General features: G+C 52.0%; 1 protein-coding gene across 1 annotated transcript; it reads left to right on the top strand.

The window, feature by feature from the left end:
- Window positions 1-384: 384 nt before the first annotated feature.
- On the top strand, window positions 385-7,992 carry scgn (secretagogin, EF-hand calcium binding protein). Its single transcript, XM_086156000.1, has 11 exons — window positions 385-548; window positions 767-837; window positions 2,483-2,575; window positions 4,017-4,106; window positions 4,190-4,246; window positions 4,390-4,467; window positions 4,562-4,617; window positions 4,703-4,748; window positions 4,834-4,893; window positions 6,437-6,505; window positions 7,627-7,992. Exons 1-11 carry the CDS (start codon window positions 479-481, stop codon window positions 7,753-7,755), a joined length of 819 nt encoding a protein of 272 aa, XP_086012126.1. The 5' UTR covers window positions 385-478; the 3' UTR covers window positions 7,756-7,992.
- Window positions 7,993-14,629: the final 6,637 nt, after the last annotated feature.

The raw sequence follows: 14,629 nt of genomic DNA, 5'->3' as shown, positions 1-14,629 counted from the left end.
TAATTTAACCTTGGGGGGGAAAAAAACAATCCTTAAACTTGGAGAGGGGATAAAAATAAAAAAAGAGAAATGTTTGCACATTATCAGCCTCCAGAGTTCTCTTGCTTTTTTTTCTTTTTTTTTTTGATCGTCATCGGTCACTTCAAGTCATTCTGCTGTTGTTCATGCAAATATTAACATTGATTAAAATCATTTTACAGGCTTGGATACGTTTGCATTGTCTCTTTTATGGAAACACACACGCACACACACACACACGTCTGCAGATGTGACAGCACAGCCAGCAGATGGCAACTACTCTTGTCTACATTTCTGTCTTCCTGTTTCTCTCTCACACACACACAAACACACACACACACACAAAGAGGAGGTGTGGTTCATTTTTTCCCCCTGCAAATGAGTGTGTGTGAGCCGCGGAGCCGCAGTTTGACGGCGCTCTCCCAGCCTGCTCGGACCTGCTGAACTCACCCGCTCTGAGATGGACAGTGCCTTCGACAGCCTGGACGCCGCCGGATTCCTGGAAATCTGGCAGCACTTTGACGCCGATGGTGAGGACGCCGGTGACCGGTTTAACTAGCAGCCTGACTTACCAGTAACCCGGGGGACCAAACAGAAATGTTTAGCTTTTTTAATGTTATTATGTGGTACTACTGTTAATGTTTGAATTATTGAGCATTAAGCATCTGCAGATTCATTTTGAGCATCTGTGTGTGTGTGTGTGTGTGTGTGTGTGTGTGTGTGTGTGTGTGTGTGTGACTCTCCACAGACAATGGTTACATCGAGGGAAAGGAGCTGGATGACTTTTTTCGCCACATGATGAAGAGGCTCGGTCCACAGGTCTGTGAGACCAACTGGTTCTGTCCATGAATGTATTGATCGGTTAATGGATTAGTGTGAAAGAGAGGGAGTTCATTGGCGAGACTAAAGTGCCTGGACATGGATGAGAGGGTGAATGTTTAATGAGGTGAAGGAATGAGAGGGTGAATGTTTAATGAGGTGAAGGAATGAGAGGGTGAATGTTTAATGAGGTGAGGGAGTGAGAGGGTGAGTGTTGCACGCTTCTTTATGATGTGAATGAATGAGGGTGAATGTTTGCATGTGTGTGTGCATGTGCCCTAGTGAACTAGTCCGGGGCGAAACCTGCCCGAGCTGGCTAGCAAACGAATGGACGAATGAATAATTCATGTGTTTTGGAAATAAAAGTGAGTGAGTTGCACCGGGTCGGTGTGGTCAGTGTGCGGTCCCGGACCTTTGACCCTCCCGTGACCCCCCCCCCCCCCCCCTCGCGGGCAGCCGGGTGGGTGTGGCGACTGTAAAAGATGTTAGAGCCGGCAATTGAAGAGCTCTGGTGAATGTCAGGGCTCCTGGAAGGGGGAGGAGATCTTGAGATGCCCAGAAATGGGCCTGGAAACCAGAAGAGACGGACACATGTTTACCCACCAGCACCCGGACGGACCTTCTGCTGCCGGCCGTCATGGAGATGACCGATTAATCTCCCCGGGGACGGATAATAAAGATCCCCGGCGTGTGTGTGTGCGTGTGTGTGCGCGTGTGCTTTACGGCCAGTGTACGGTTACATTGATAAGAGGAAGCGTGTTTGATTTGTCCATCTTTCTTCTGCAGCTAAAAGCTTCAGAAATGGTTTGAATGTGGACAGAGGAGGGTGAGGAAGATGTGGGCGAGGGATGCTGAGGTCGGAGGTCTGGGGAAGAACGGAGAGGCCGTTTATAGAGCGGAAGCCGACAGGAAGTTAGTCGGGGCGAGGAGAGGGTCGGATGGAGGCGGATGATTGGCCGCGGAGACCCGGAAGGAGAAGCCGGTCCGTCTCCTCTTATCTGAACCGCCGACGTGACTTCCAGTCCTCTGCCCGGCAACACACATCACGCCTGGGAACAAAGCGCACGCCTCCGGCTGGCGTCGACCCGGCGGAACCGTGCGCTCCGCGCCGAAACCGGGCTGCGCCTCAAAGTCTAAATCAACAGGTTGCCATAGTTACCACATCCTAGAGCGTCGGCTGGATAGTTGCAAAAAGAAAATAACGCGCGGCTTAAAATGTGTTTGCCTTGGATTGAGAACGGAGTGTGACATGTTTCTGCTACAACCTGTTGACGCTTCTTCAGTCACATGACCTGCTGCACACCGGCTGGTGGCTGCAGGCTGGAGGGTGGACTCAAACACACAGAGCCGCCGCCAGATGTGCACGTGTGTGTGTGTGTGTGTGTGTGTGCGTGTGAGAAAAGGTGAGCATAATCCAGCTACAGAAGCATGTGTCACTGAGAATGAATGGGTCCTGGAAGAGAGTGCATGATTATAATAAGTACAGAAAGGCTGCTGCTGATGAGAAGATCGCCTGGTATCCAAGGTAACCTTCTCTGAAGTAACTCTGACTCCAGCTCTTACGTACGGAGGCCTTCAGGATCTCGGCGTTCTGTCCTCTAGTAGAACCTGTTCCCATCTCACGTCCGGTGCTGTGTGTTTACAGGAGGCGCCGAGCGAGGAGCGAGTCCAGAGGATGAAGCAGAGGTTCATGTCGGCCTACGACGTCACCGCCGACGGGAAGCTTCAGATTCAGGAGGTATTTGGAGCGATCGCCCCCTCGTCCGGAAGCGGCTTATAACGCGCTTATTAACGAGTCCGTACTCGCTCATTCATTGGCTCATCATCCTTACCGCATGTTCTGCGGCGAGGTCGGAGGGCGAGAGGCGGGGCCGGCCCTGGACCGCCGCCGCTCCCTCAGTGGACCGACCTGAGAGACCCGCCAACGTTCACCCTCTCATTCACAGAGACATGAAACCCTTCATCCTGTCATTCACATGTCAAATGGATATATGAGCATTCACCCTGTCGGTCCCACGTCAGCCCCGTCCCGGGTCCGGGCCGGTCCGGGCCGGTCCGGGCCGGTCCGGGCCGGTCCAGGCCGCCCCTCCTCCCACCACCTCTCCATGCTTTATTAATTAAAAGCACCTTTTAGTTCCCGTCTTTGCTCCTGACGCAGCGGAAGCTCTTCATCCTTTCACCGTGAAAGGGAAACCCGGAGCTCTCCGAAGCTTCGCCGCACCAGATTTACGACCGCGACAAACAGGCGGATTGGATGGAGGTCTTTCCATCGACCGTCCTCGTGGATCAATACGTCCCCGGTGACGTCCGCATGATTGACTGCATGATCCGAGACGTGCGGCGCCTCTGCCGCCGTCCTCCACGGAGAACCTTCGGGGCAGATGATCTGCGAGGACGTGTCCAAAACTGCACGAAGATGCACAAAGGTATCTTTTGGACGGCGCGCAGCTGGCGCCGGCGCCGCCCGCGGGCCGTCCTGGCGGGGACACATATTAATGAGATTGAAAGTGGGGCGGTTTAATCGGCTAATGGAGGCTGATGCTGTTAAAGGACGGACCAGGGAAGAGCGACCACTGGAGAAGAGCCGAGGAGTATCTTCTACGCCGCTGCAGCAGGAAATTTAATTCTTATTCTCAGAGGTTCCGCCTCGCAGCGAGAACGTACCCGCTCGGGTTTGGACACGGAGTCTCCATGTTCTCCCCGTGTCTGCGAGGGGTTCCTCGGGTTCTCCGGGTTCCTGCCACAGTCCAAACACACACTGGAGGTTCGACGAAGACCAAAAATAGCTCAGTTAGTTTATATATCTCCATAAGACGTGTGAATGAAAGGGTGAAGCAACATACTTTATTGATCCTGCAGTGTATTGAGCCTTGTTGCAAGTCTCTATATGAAGCGAGAGGGAGGGTGAGTGGATGAGGGTGTTTGGTCGCAGTGACTGCTCTCTGAGAGGCTGAACGGTCATGTGTCTCGATATGACGTGTGAACGGTGGTGTGTGTGTGTGTGTGTGTGTGTGTGTGTGTGTGTGTGTGTGTGTGTGTGTGTGTGTGTGTGTGTGTGTGTGTGTGTGTACGTGCGATGGCCCCAGGCAGGACCGTGCCTCTAGTGACGCAGACAATCAATATGTGAAAATCGGACGGAGATCCACTTCCGCTCCTAACTTTCCCTCCTCCTCCTCCAGCTGGCCAACATGATCCTCCCCGAGGACGAGAACTTCCTGCTGATCTTCCGCAGGGAGGCTCCTCTGGACAACAGCGTGGACTTCATGAAGGTAAAGATGTCGATTTCCGTCCGACTTAACCCGGAGAGCTGCTACCGATCAGCGGCCGGTCGGCCCTCTCCCGCCTGTCCCAGATATGGAGGAGGTACGACGCAGACTGTAGCGGATACATCTCAGCCCAGGAGCTCAAGGTAATTCCGGAGTCCCGTCGGCTTTTGGCGGCTTCAGAAAAGAGAAGTGAAGAATCCGAGGCGGAGGAGAACCGTCGGACTTGTCTTCTGGTGATGGAGTTCAAGTACTGTTTTAAAAAATCCAAGATCCATCTGTGTCCCAGGCGTTCCTCAAGGATCTGTTCGAGCAGCACCGCCGGACGGCGTCCTCCGACAAACTGGAGGAGTACACCGACGCAATGGTAGCCACCAACACACACACACACACACACACACACGGCGTAGGTGCGAGGTCATGTGAGACAGAGCACATTTTCCTGGACGCTTTACTTTCAGATGAAGATCTTTGACAAGAACAAGGACGGACGTTTGGATTTGAACGACCTGGCCAGGTATGTACCTGAGACATTGTGAAATGCTAAGCTATTAGCCTTCAAAGTGAAAGGTGGGTGACACCATGTGGCTTGCATCCATTAGGATCCTGGCCTTGGAGGAGAACTTCCTGCTCCAGTTCCAAGTGGATGTGGGTATCAATGTTTACAGAAGGATCTGAGCTCTATCTCCTCCGTGGACGTCCATCCCTAACATGTCGTCCAACGTCTCCGCAGGCCTGCAGTAAAGAGGAGATGAAGCGGGATTTTGAGAAGATCTTCGATCACTACGACGTGGTGAGTCCATGACGGGGAGGAGACGGCGGGAGAAGGAGTTATTTTCCTTTCCCGGACGAGGGCTCGGCAGCTCGCCGTCCCGGGTCTCCGACCCCCTGATCCAGATCGGCCGGATTACAGGGCGGAGGGGGCGGCGCCGGGAGGGGGCGGGATTGAAGGATCTCAGCGGCTTTACACGAGGAGTCGAGGTCTTCCTGGATCTCCTTGTGTAAACGTGGTGAGGCGTCAAAGGCTTAGCGTAGGAACCGGGCGGGAACAGGTGGAGGATCATCCTGGGAGGATCCAGGAGACATGAGCACCTTTTGAAACAGAGGAATTTTTCACACTTTCAAGATCAACATTTTGGCCAAATTAAGTCTCAAAATAAGATCTCGCTCATGGGGTTCTTCACACATGCAGGGAGAAGTTAAAAACACTGCAACACATCTCATGGTCCAACAGGAACACCACGGCAGCTTCCCTCTCCATGTTGTCGTTTTACTCTCCTTGTTCATGTTGCTTTGTCTTTGAGTGTGGAGCCTAACATGCACACCGCAGGCGCTAGCATCAGACTGCAGGCGCTAGCATCACACCGCAGGTGCTAGCATCAGACTGCAGGTGCTAGCATCACACCGCAGGCGCTAGCATCAGACTGCAGGCGCTAGCATCACACCACAGGCAGTAGCATCACACCGCAGGTGCTAGAATCACACTGCAGGTGCTACCATCACACTGCAGGTGCTACCATCACAACACAGGCACTAGCATCACACCGCAGGTAGTAGCATCAGACTACAGGTGCTAGCATCACACCACAGGCGCTAGCATCACACCGCAGGAAGTAGCATCACACCGCAGGCACTAGCATCAGACTACAGGTGCTAGCATCACACCGCAGGCGCTAGCATCACACCGCAGGAAGTAGCATCGCACAGCAGGCGCTAGCATCACACTGCAGGCGCTAGCATCACACAGCTCTGTACTGTTGTCCCTCGCTACCTCTGGAGGAGGAGAGCTGTAGTTCCCGGACGATTCTTGGAGCTGCGTCCAGCAGCAACACACCCAGTAAACTAAATAACCTGTAAGGTGCTTCCAACTTAGAGCACAACAGATACGCAGCAGAAATCATTTTTCTTTTTCTGGAACCAGGAAAGCCTCGCCGTAGCCGCTTCTTCACATTTCCATTTCCGATGTAGAACAACTCCGGATCTCCAGTCTGCGTGGGACGACCGGGGCGATATCTGCTTCCCCCGAGGCCTCCAAAGAAACCTCATGAAATAAATCAGCCATCTCACGGTGGAGACACTCCGGCTGAGAGGAGGGAACTTTGACACCCACTCAGCCATCCATCATCTTCCCGTATTAGCGTACAACCACAGCCCGGTGCCACCGGAGAGATTTGAGCCAATAGCCCGACTAAAAGCTTTTCCAGTCGCCTCTCAGCGACACTCATGTGCAGCGTTTCCATCCAGATGATGCTTTGTGGTGAAAGGCTGGTCCGGCCTCCTCGGGGAGGTTTGGGAAGAAGCGGCTCCTCTTTTCACCGTTGGTCTCTTTTCTCCAGAGCAAGACGGGAGCGCTGGAGGGTCCCGAGGTGGACGGCTTCGTCAAAGACATGATGGGCCTGGTCAGGGTGAGGCCGTGCACGCCGTCCGTCTTCTCCACCAATCACAGCTCTTTATGCCGCTCATTCAACCGCTTCCCATTTGACTGACAGTGTTGCCCAGAGAAACACATCACCGAGGCTCTGAGGACTTTGAAAAGATGTGGAAAACCATCATCTCACATCTAAAGACGAGTGTTTACCGTTTTTAGTCGCAGCCGAGTCTCGGACTGATTTTGCAAAGACTGAATCTTACAGGGTCGCTATTTATAAGATTACAACTCCATTCTTTCAGCCATTTCTTCCCTCCGTGCCGTCTTTTCGGCCGGTATCTGCAGAGCCTCTGCTATTCCACTCCATCTCTTCTACGTCGTAGCGTGGACACGTTCACCTGCAGCTCCGCCGTCCCTCCTCTTTCTGGAAGCTCCGTCCTGATCGGGACGTCCTCGGCCGTCGCCGTTCATCCGTGCCGGCAACAAATACCGCCAATACCGCTCTGTTTGTCCGCAGGGTTTTCTCACCCATCGGTCGCCGATTTCGTCACGTCACCGTAAAGACTGACAGTTGAGATCATATCGAGCACGTCGGATGGAGCGTCCAGAAAGAGGAGGGACGTCTGAGCTGTGGGTGGACCAGCCCCGCTTGGACCTTGTCCACTCTGCGACGATCACCGCCGAGTGGAGACCACATTAAACATTAGCCTGAGACCGAGACTCGGAAAAGACCGACGGTATTATCGCCTTACGCTTAACAACCGAGATGACGGGAGCGCGCTGAGACTCCAGTAAAACACCTGGAATTCCCTTTGCACTTTCAGTTTTTAGTGTGCGACTGTGAAAAGCTTGGTTGTGAATCCGGCGTCAGGCAGCGGCCCGCGTTTCAGAGGTTAAATGGGTTAAGAATTAATGAGTAACAATTCGGGTTCTCCAGTTTCCGCCCGCCGTCCAAAAACAGGACGGTTCTCAGGAGACAACGTGTGAATGGCTGCGTGTCTCCGTGTGATTTTTAACAGCGTTCATCGAGTTTTCTCCGAGAACAGGAAGAGGAAAGACGCACCTGCGGGCGCCGCCGGTTCACCAGGTTCGCCCGTTAGCATGCAGCGCTACTTCTGCGGTAATAACCCTGGGTTCGTCCTCGTGTCTCCGCTGCAGCCCAGCCTCACCGGCCCGGAGCTGGACAAGCTGCGAGCCGTGCTGCTTCGCCACTGCGACGTCAACAAAGACGGCAAGATCCAGAAGAACGAGCTCTCCCTGTGTCTGGGCGTGAAGCCCAGAGCGTAGTCACGCCGCGCCTTGAGTAGTAATGGCCGCCGAGCCGGTGGACGGCCGCCAAGATGAGCCTCGTGCCGAGTTATCGTCCGTACACATTAGACATGACGTGTTAGTGCTTGTGACTGAGATGAGTTGGCCTCTTGTGAGCGGGAGGAGCTTCAAAGCTGGCGTCTCCTGCATCACTTGAAGCGCCTGCATGCCGGACAGAAATGTGAATGGCTGAAATAAAGATGCATGGAGTAAAAACACTTTGTACCTTGGTAATTACAGCTTGACATCATTTATCCATATAGACTGCGGTTTCCAGTGACGTCGGTTTGATAATACAGTAGACGCGGTGCCTGCTGAGCATTTTCTGTTTTCTTTCTTTCTTTGTGAAATAAAGCAATGAAATAACCGGCTCGCTCAGACGAGCCGTACGCAGACGTTTCCGGAACGCCGATTCCTGGTCCAAACCTTCTTGTCGCGGCAACCGGCCCTGGATTTGTCCACTCTGAGACGTTCCACCCCTCATCCCAGAGGCCTCTTCAGCTCACTGATGATTACCGGCGCTTTTCAGATCAGGAGGCTCACCGGAGAGCGTATCTGACAACGTTCAAGAGTCGGTCCGACTTCCTTCCTTCTTTCAAATCTGCCTGGTCGCACGTGAAAGCCAGAGTCAGGGAAATAACGAGCCGTCGTCGATCTTCTTCTCCTTTCGTGCATTCGTGAACAAATTGTTTGGGTTTCAGTTTCGGCCACTGGCTGAAAGCTCCCGCCAGACCGACCGCGGAAGTTCTCTCGCCGCTGAGCTGAGAGTCGTTGGGATGCTGCTTTTCGATCAGCCTTCCGCTGCGCATGCACGCTGCCTCGCCGCTCTCTGCAAGGACGATCTGACTTTCTCCAGGCCCGTCTCAAGATCAAGTCACAACCTCCTCCTCCTCCTGCTGGGACAGGAGGCCTCCCTCCTGCCATCTAGACCCGCCTGATCCGGCCCGCGACCGCTCATCACCATGTGCCTTTCAGTTGGAACGACGGCTAGTATTGTTATGAAATGCAAAATGGTTTCACATATTAGTGCCTGCTTTGTTGCACAACAGAATGAATTAGGAGTCTAAAGAAGGACTGAGTTCCAAGCGGAAGCGTTCAGTCTGGTTGTTCTAGCAAGCACTTTCTCTGTAATCACTCCTTCCTCTCCTGGATGCCTGGAAGAGCTCTCAGTGAGATGAACATCCATCAATCTTTGGCCCAGAAACCATTACAGCTCTGCTTTTACACTTGTGACACTGTAACACACACACACACACACACACACACACACACACACACACACACACAGTGGAAATGAGGCGTGTGTGCAAGGTAAAGCTTTCAGCCCTAAATGGGAAAGTGTTTGCTTTGTGGCAGCTGTGGAGCAGCTGACCATGCAAACACACACACACACACACATACAGGCATGCACGCACACAAACACAGTATGTTTATAGCATGATGTGTGTTCAGTCATGGACATTCACACGTGTGTGTTTACAGTGCATAAACATGTTATATGTTAACTCTTATTATTCATACTCATGCGGCCTTGTTGAATCAGCACACACACACCCACACACACACACACAGCATCACACCACACACTAAGGCAAGTGCTGCCACTGTGCTGCCACTGTGTCACCTGTGTGTGTGTGTGTGTGTGTGTGTGTGTGTGTGTGTCCTGGTGAGAAGGCTTGATGTCAGCAGATATCAGCTCTGTTTTGAAGGCCGTCAGTTTAAATCCCGCAGGGAGACTCCACCTCCTGATCTGTCTTCTAGAAAAACCTTGACATGTTCATCAGAACCCAATTTCTCTAAAAATCCTAAAAATGCAGCCAAATGGCTCAAATATCCTCAACATTTTCAAAAAAATATTGTATCAGCCGCGCTGATAGTCGCCTCACCTGAAGAGATGATCGGCCATTCATTCATTCATGTAACATTCAACCAACTTGGGGTCTCCAATAAACCTCCTGTGTGCTGTCATGATTTCTCACCAGGCCACCTGAGATGTTTACACACACACAGAAGACATTTAGCTCTTAAATAAATGAGAAAAGTCAACAGGGTTGCCACACCCTCGTTTACACCTTTTCAGTCTCGCCCAGTAAACTCAGCACTTCCATTCATTGTGGGGTCGGTTTGAAGGTTCAACCGGCCCTTAAGCCACGAAAACAGGTTAGCAGGCGCTTAAGTGGGACTTTATTCTGACTAATGTGCCTGCTGGATGACATCTGTTACACACACACACACACACACACACACCTTGACAGCAGGATCTATTGGAAAGAGAAATATCTTGGATTACAAATGAGAAGGACAAGATACATCCACGATCAATACCCCAGCTGTTACATCACTGTGACCTCACCTGTCAGTCAGACACACTGGTGTGTGTGTGTGTGTGTGTGTGTGTGTGTGTGTTTGTGCTGTTTGCCTGAGGCTTTTTTAATATGAGGGTTGCAGAGAGAGACTTGTACACTTCCTACATCTGACATGTACTTTGGGTTCCAGCTCCCTCCAGTGTTTGAGTGGATGCGGTGCAGCAGCAGCAGCAGCAGGAGGCCTGCAGGAGGCCTGCAGCAGGCCTGCAGCTGCACGGCCTGCCTGCTGCAACATCCAGCACGGATACCGAGACACACTCATACGAGTTGTAGGAAAGTAGGAGTATATATATTAATATATATGGCTGTAGATTCATTGGAGACACGTGAGTGTTGTAAGTCTGTTGTAAGCCGAGTGCAGGATCAGCAGCTCACACAACAAATGAAGGAATGATGTATTGTCAAAAAAGGAGTAGAAAAAAAAAGCTTCCTAGCTTTTGGACCAGAGGGTTTTTCCGCTGGCGTCGCTTCCCTCTGAGGTTCTACACTTTCCTCCTCTGGTCCATGAACATGCAGCAGGTTGATGGACGGCTCCGAATCAGCCGTCGGTGGGAGTGAGAACGCTTGTTTGTCTTGTCACACAGAAACAAACATGAAAGGCTGGACAATAAGATGAATGAATGAATGAATGAATGAATGAATGAATGAATGTTGATCATTGTCAGGAAATCCTGCCAAACACCTGGAAACCACCCTTGACGAGGGTTCAAACACAAACGACGGCATACTGGTTGGCGTCACGGCGTCCCCCCCCCCCCCGCAGCAGCAGGCCTCGCCCCGTGTCCGGCGGACAAATCAAATTACTGGAGGTCAATAGTTCGGGGGCTGCCGCGGCCGGAGATCCGCTTTCCTGCGTCCGGGCGTGCTCACTTGGAACAAGGCGCCGCTCATTCCTGAGAGGCCGCGAGAAGACACACACCGCTGACCCCGATTCCTTTTTCCATGTGTTTTCTCTCCTTTATTTCGTCTTTTCTTAACTCTCCCCCTCCGCCGAGTAAACAACAAATACGACAGACGCTGTAAATTGTAGCCCCTTCGAAGATTCCCCCGCTCCGAGGTTGCGTCGCTCTTCTTATCCAGTGCAGTGTATGGATAGGTAAGGTCAGGGGTCGCCGTGGTTACAGCCGAGCGCGGCGGCACGGCGAGCTACGACGCAGTCGGTCCGAAGAATCCGACAGAACAGATCTCGCCGCGTTCGATGTCGCGCGTCGCTCGGCTCTTTCATGACGGAGGTGACGTCTGCAGCCGGGAAAGGGGGAGGCGGTTCCGCGGCCGCCGCTCTGCGTCAGCCTCCAAACAAAGCGGCGGCCTGGTGTTTCCCAAAACAAACACGGGAGCTGAATGCGACGACGCACAAGATTCAGGGCGGCGCGTAAAGCAAATATTTACCCGCCGCGAGTCAATACAATAAAAGTCCACGGGCTTCCCAGCGTGGGGGGGTTTCTGCGCCAGCGGAATGTGCCCGACAATTTTGGGATACTTTCATTTGTCTCCGAACGGGATCTCGTACGGCCGCGCGCTGGCGTGCTTCAAAATGCTTTGGATATGAATGCAGACTCTGCCTCCGTCACCGTCGCCGTGGAAACCCTCAGCCGCGCGAGTTTGCGACATCGGACACGACGTGACTTTTCCGGGTCTTGTGCGTACGAGATGAACCTTGTTCCCCTTAACCTGCGGACGGGCTCTCGGAGGTGGCGGAGCCTTTTGGACGCCACAGATCACAAAGAAATCAGCCTGCGGACTCGGTCGACTCGACCGAACACACACGCAAACAAGCCTGCAGGCTTTCTGCATTTTAGCACGACGGCAGTCACGCACTGCTCTGCATTGTTTGTATCGCATTCTCCCGTTATAACACTTTTCTGTGCTTTCTTCAGTAAGCTCGCACTCATTATGGCACTTGAAAAGTTAAAGAGCTCCTGACAGAGGTTGGCGTTAAGAAGAGATGAAGATTTTCAGTCCATCTGAAGAAGGAAATAAACCTGAGAGCGACGTTCGTGTTCATTGGCTGAGTCCTACGACAAGTCAACCAGTGGCTCGTACAAGAACAAAGATGCGCTAAAGACGGCTGATGTGGCTAAAGGAGCGGCTACGCTAACGAAGCAACGGTCTCAAGACTTTTCTAACTCAAGAAGAAGTAGAGAAGTGGTGGTTAGTTTGAAGGAGCAACAGCTAGCTGGAGATAGCGTTAGCATGGGTCTCATTTAGTGAAGTTAAGAGGAGAAAGATCACCAGAAACATCTTTCCTCTCTGTGTCTTTGCCACAAATAAACCCTTCAAAACCTTTTTGTGGGACTGGAGAACGAATCAATGGGATTTCCATTGATTTCAACCGGAAACATTGATTCGGTTCGCGAACAGAGTCAAAGAACGAATGGTATCGGGGAGCCGAGGTTCCACTGTGGAAACATACCAGCGCTCGCTCACTCCATCATTAGTCATCTCATAGCCTTCTTAAAATAATCACCCACATTTTGCAGAAAACACAAAAACCGGGACATGTTGAATAACGAGTTGATTTCAGCCCAAAAATATCACTTTTGTCCAAACACGATTTGGGCAATTATTGTAAGAAGGGGGCGACAGAGAGACATGACACCCGCCGCTCCCTCAGTCACAGCTCTGGTCTCCAGTCGACTTTCTGCATGTTTGTGGACTGCGAGACGGAACCCGGAGAACCCGGAGAACCCAGGGAGAACCCGGAGAACCCGGAGAACCCGGAGAGCCCGGAGAAGCGCGTGCAGACACGAGGAGACCATGGAGACTCCGGTCAGACCAGCCCCCGGGCTGAATCCATCCCTGGACCTCCTTGCCTGCGGCAAATATTTGATCGTGTTAAGAGGAACGAATGCGTGGAGACTGAAATGAAATTGGATTGGCTCTGAAGCATCCCTGGATCTGGCCGGTCCGGCCTGAGCCGGAGTCTGGGAGCTGTTTGAGCCCTGACTCTGGATGTGGGCGGGGCCGGGATGTGTTTGTGATGGGAGGACTTCCTCCTGTGTGTTCAGATCCGTCCAAACAAACGCCTCCCGCTAAAATCGCCCCTTGGCTTCGACGCGCCGAATCCCACATAAGCCCGTATCGCCTGTTAAATAGGTATCGGGTTCAGCCGCGGCGGCCTCCTCTGGAAACATCTGCGCCGATGCCTCGTCTTCGAGGGATATTTTGCGAACCCTCTCGATCTTCTTCCGTGAGAACACCTCCCGGTCGCTGCACGCCATCGGGTCCCGGACGTGACACACGGCGTTTTAGCGTCTCCCTCCTTTCTTTGGTCGGGCGAAAAACCCGGAGGATGAAAAACTCATCCTCCGCCACCCAACGCAAAGGAGGCGGCCGGCGTCCCCGCCGCCTCGCCTCATGTGAAGTGGCGTGGAGAAAATAAATGGGCGGTGGCCCCCCAGGCCGCCGGAGCCGCCGCCTGCTGAACGTGACACGTCCAGCACTCATACGTGGCCCACGCGCTGAACCACGTGCGGATTTGGGCATCGAGAAGGGAGGACGACGGACCGAACACACCCGTCCCCGTGGCGACCGGCGGACACCGTCCCCAGATCTGAACTCCCCCTGAACTCAGCCGGGGCCCCGGATGAACTCCAGAGAAATGGAAATGTGCTCCAAACAATCCGTGTAGCCGCATCTGTAACGCTTTAAGCCACTGGTACAGCCTATTAATCTGACATTTATATTCTGTGTCTGGCAACAAAGACAGATCAGCAGTGTTTAAAATTCCTCTGTGAGTGCGTGTGTGTGTGTGTGTGTGTGTGTGTGTGTGTGAAGCTGCTAACAGTGGCTGCAGGGCTGCATATCTCAGCACTGGACGCCAATGTTTAATGGCGTGTGTGAAACAATATTTCGTCTCGAGGAAATGCCACGAGGAATCATTAAAATTCTTACATCTGAGATCATTCTGCAGGACACACACACACACACACACACACACACACACACCTGCACCCACATTCACACACACACGGGTGATCCCAGCTGGGCAAATATCCTCGGTGCCTTAATGATGCAGCGGATGGAAATTGGTCTTTCCTACCAGAAACACAAAATGCAAATGATTGAGAGAATGGTTTATTTTTCCAGATTTCACTATTACTATTATTATTATTATTATCATCATTATTTTATATATATTTTTATTTTTTTCTTTGTTTTTTTTTTACCAATTTTTTTATCAACCTCAATTTAACCAGGTGAAAACCCATGGAGATCCTTCACCTGGCGAAGAGGTCAGCAGACATTTTTGTAACATTTTTTTCAGGAAAACAATTTAAGGAGCATAACATTCAAAAACAATCAAACAATAATTTAAGAATTTAAAAACTGTTGAAAGATCTGGGGATGGAGTGTAAAACCCCTCGCTGATGATTCTAAATGCCGTGTGTGTGAATGAATGAATGAATGAATGAATGCATGTCTCTGTATGACATGTGGATGAGAGGGTGAATGGTCATGTGTCTGATGTGGCTCTGTGATTGGTT

Source organism: Fistularia commersonii, chromosome 11 (assembly GCF_037954325.1).
Source record: "Fistularia commersonii isolate RoL2024-O1a breed Wild chromosome 11, RoL_Fcom_v1.0, whole genome shotgun sequence".
Taxonomy (NCBI): Eukaryota; Metazoa; Chordata; class Actinopteri; order Syngnathiformes; family Fistulariidae; genus Fistularia; species Fistularia commersonii.
This window is presented reverse-complemented; position numbering and strand designations above follow the sequence as displayed.

Bases quoted from the DNA above. Each gene is read 5' to 3' on its own strand.
- scgn (XM_086156000.1), top strand. From the start codon at position 479: ATGGACAGTGCCTTCGACAGCCTGGACGCCGCCGGATTCCTGGAAATC. The intron at 4,247-4,389 runs GTAATTCCGGAG...TCTGTGTCCCAG, and splicing joins TCTCAGCCCAGGAGCTCAAG to GCGTTCCTCAAGGATCTGTT. The intron at 4,618-4,702 runs GTATGTACCTGA...TGCATCCATTAG, and splicing joins GATTTGAACGACCTGGCCAG to GATCCTGGCCTTGGAGGAGA.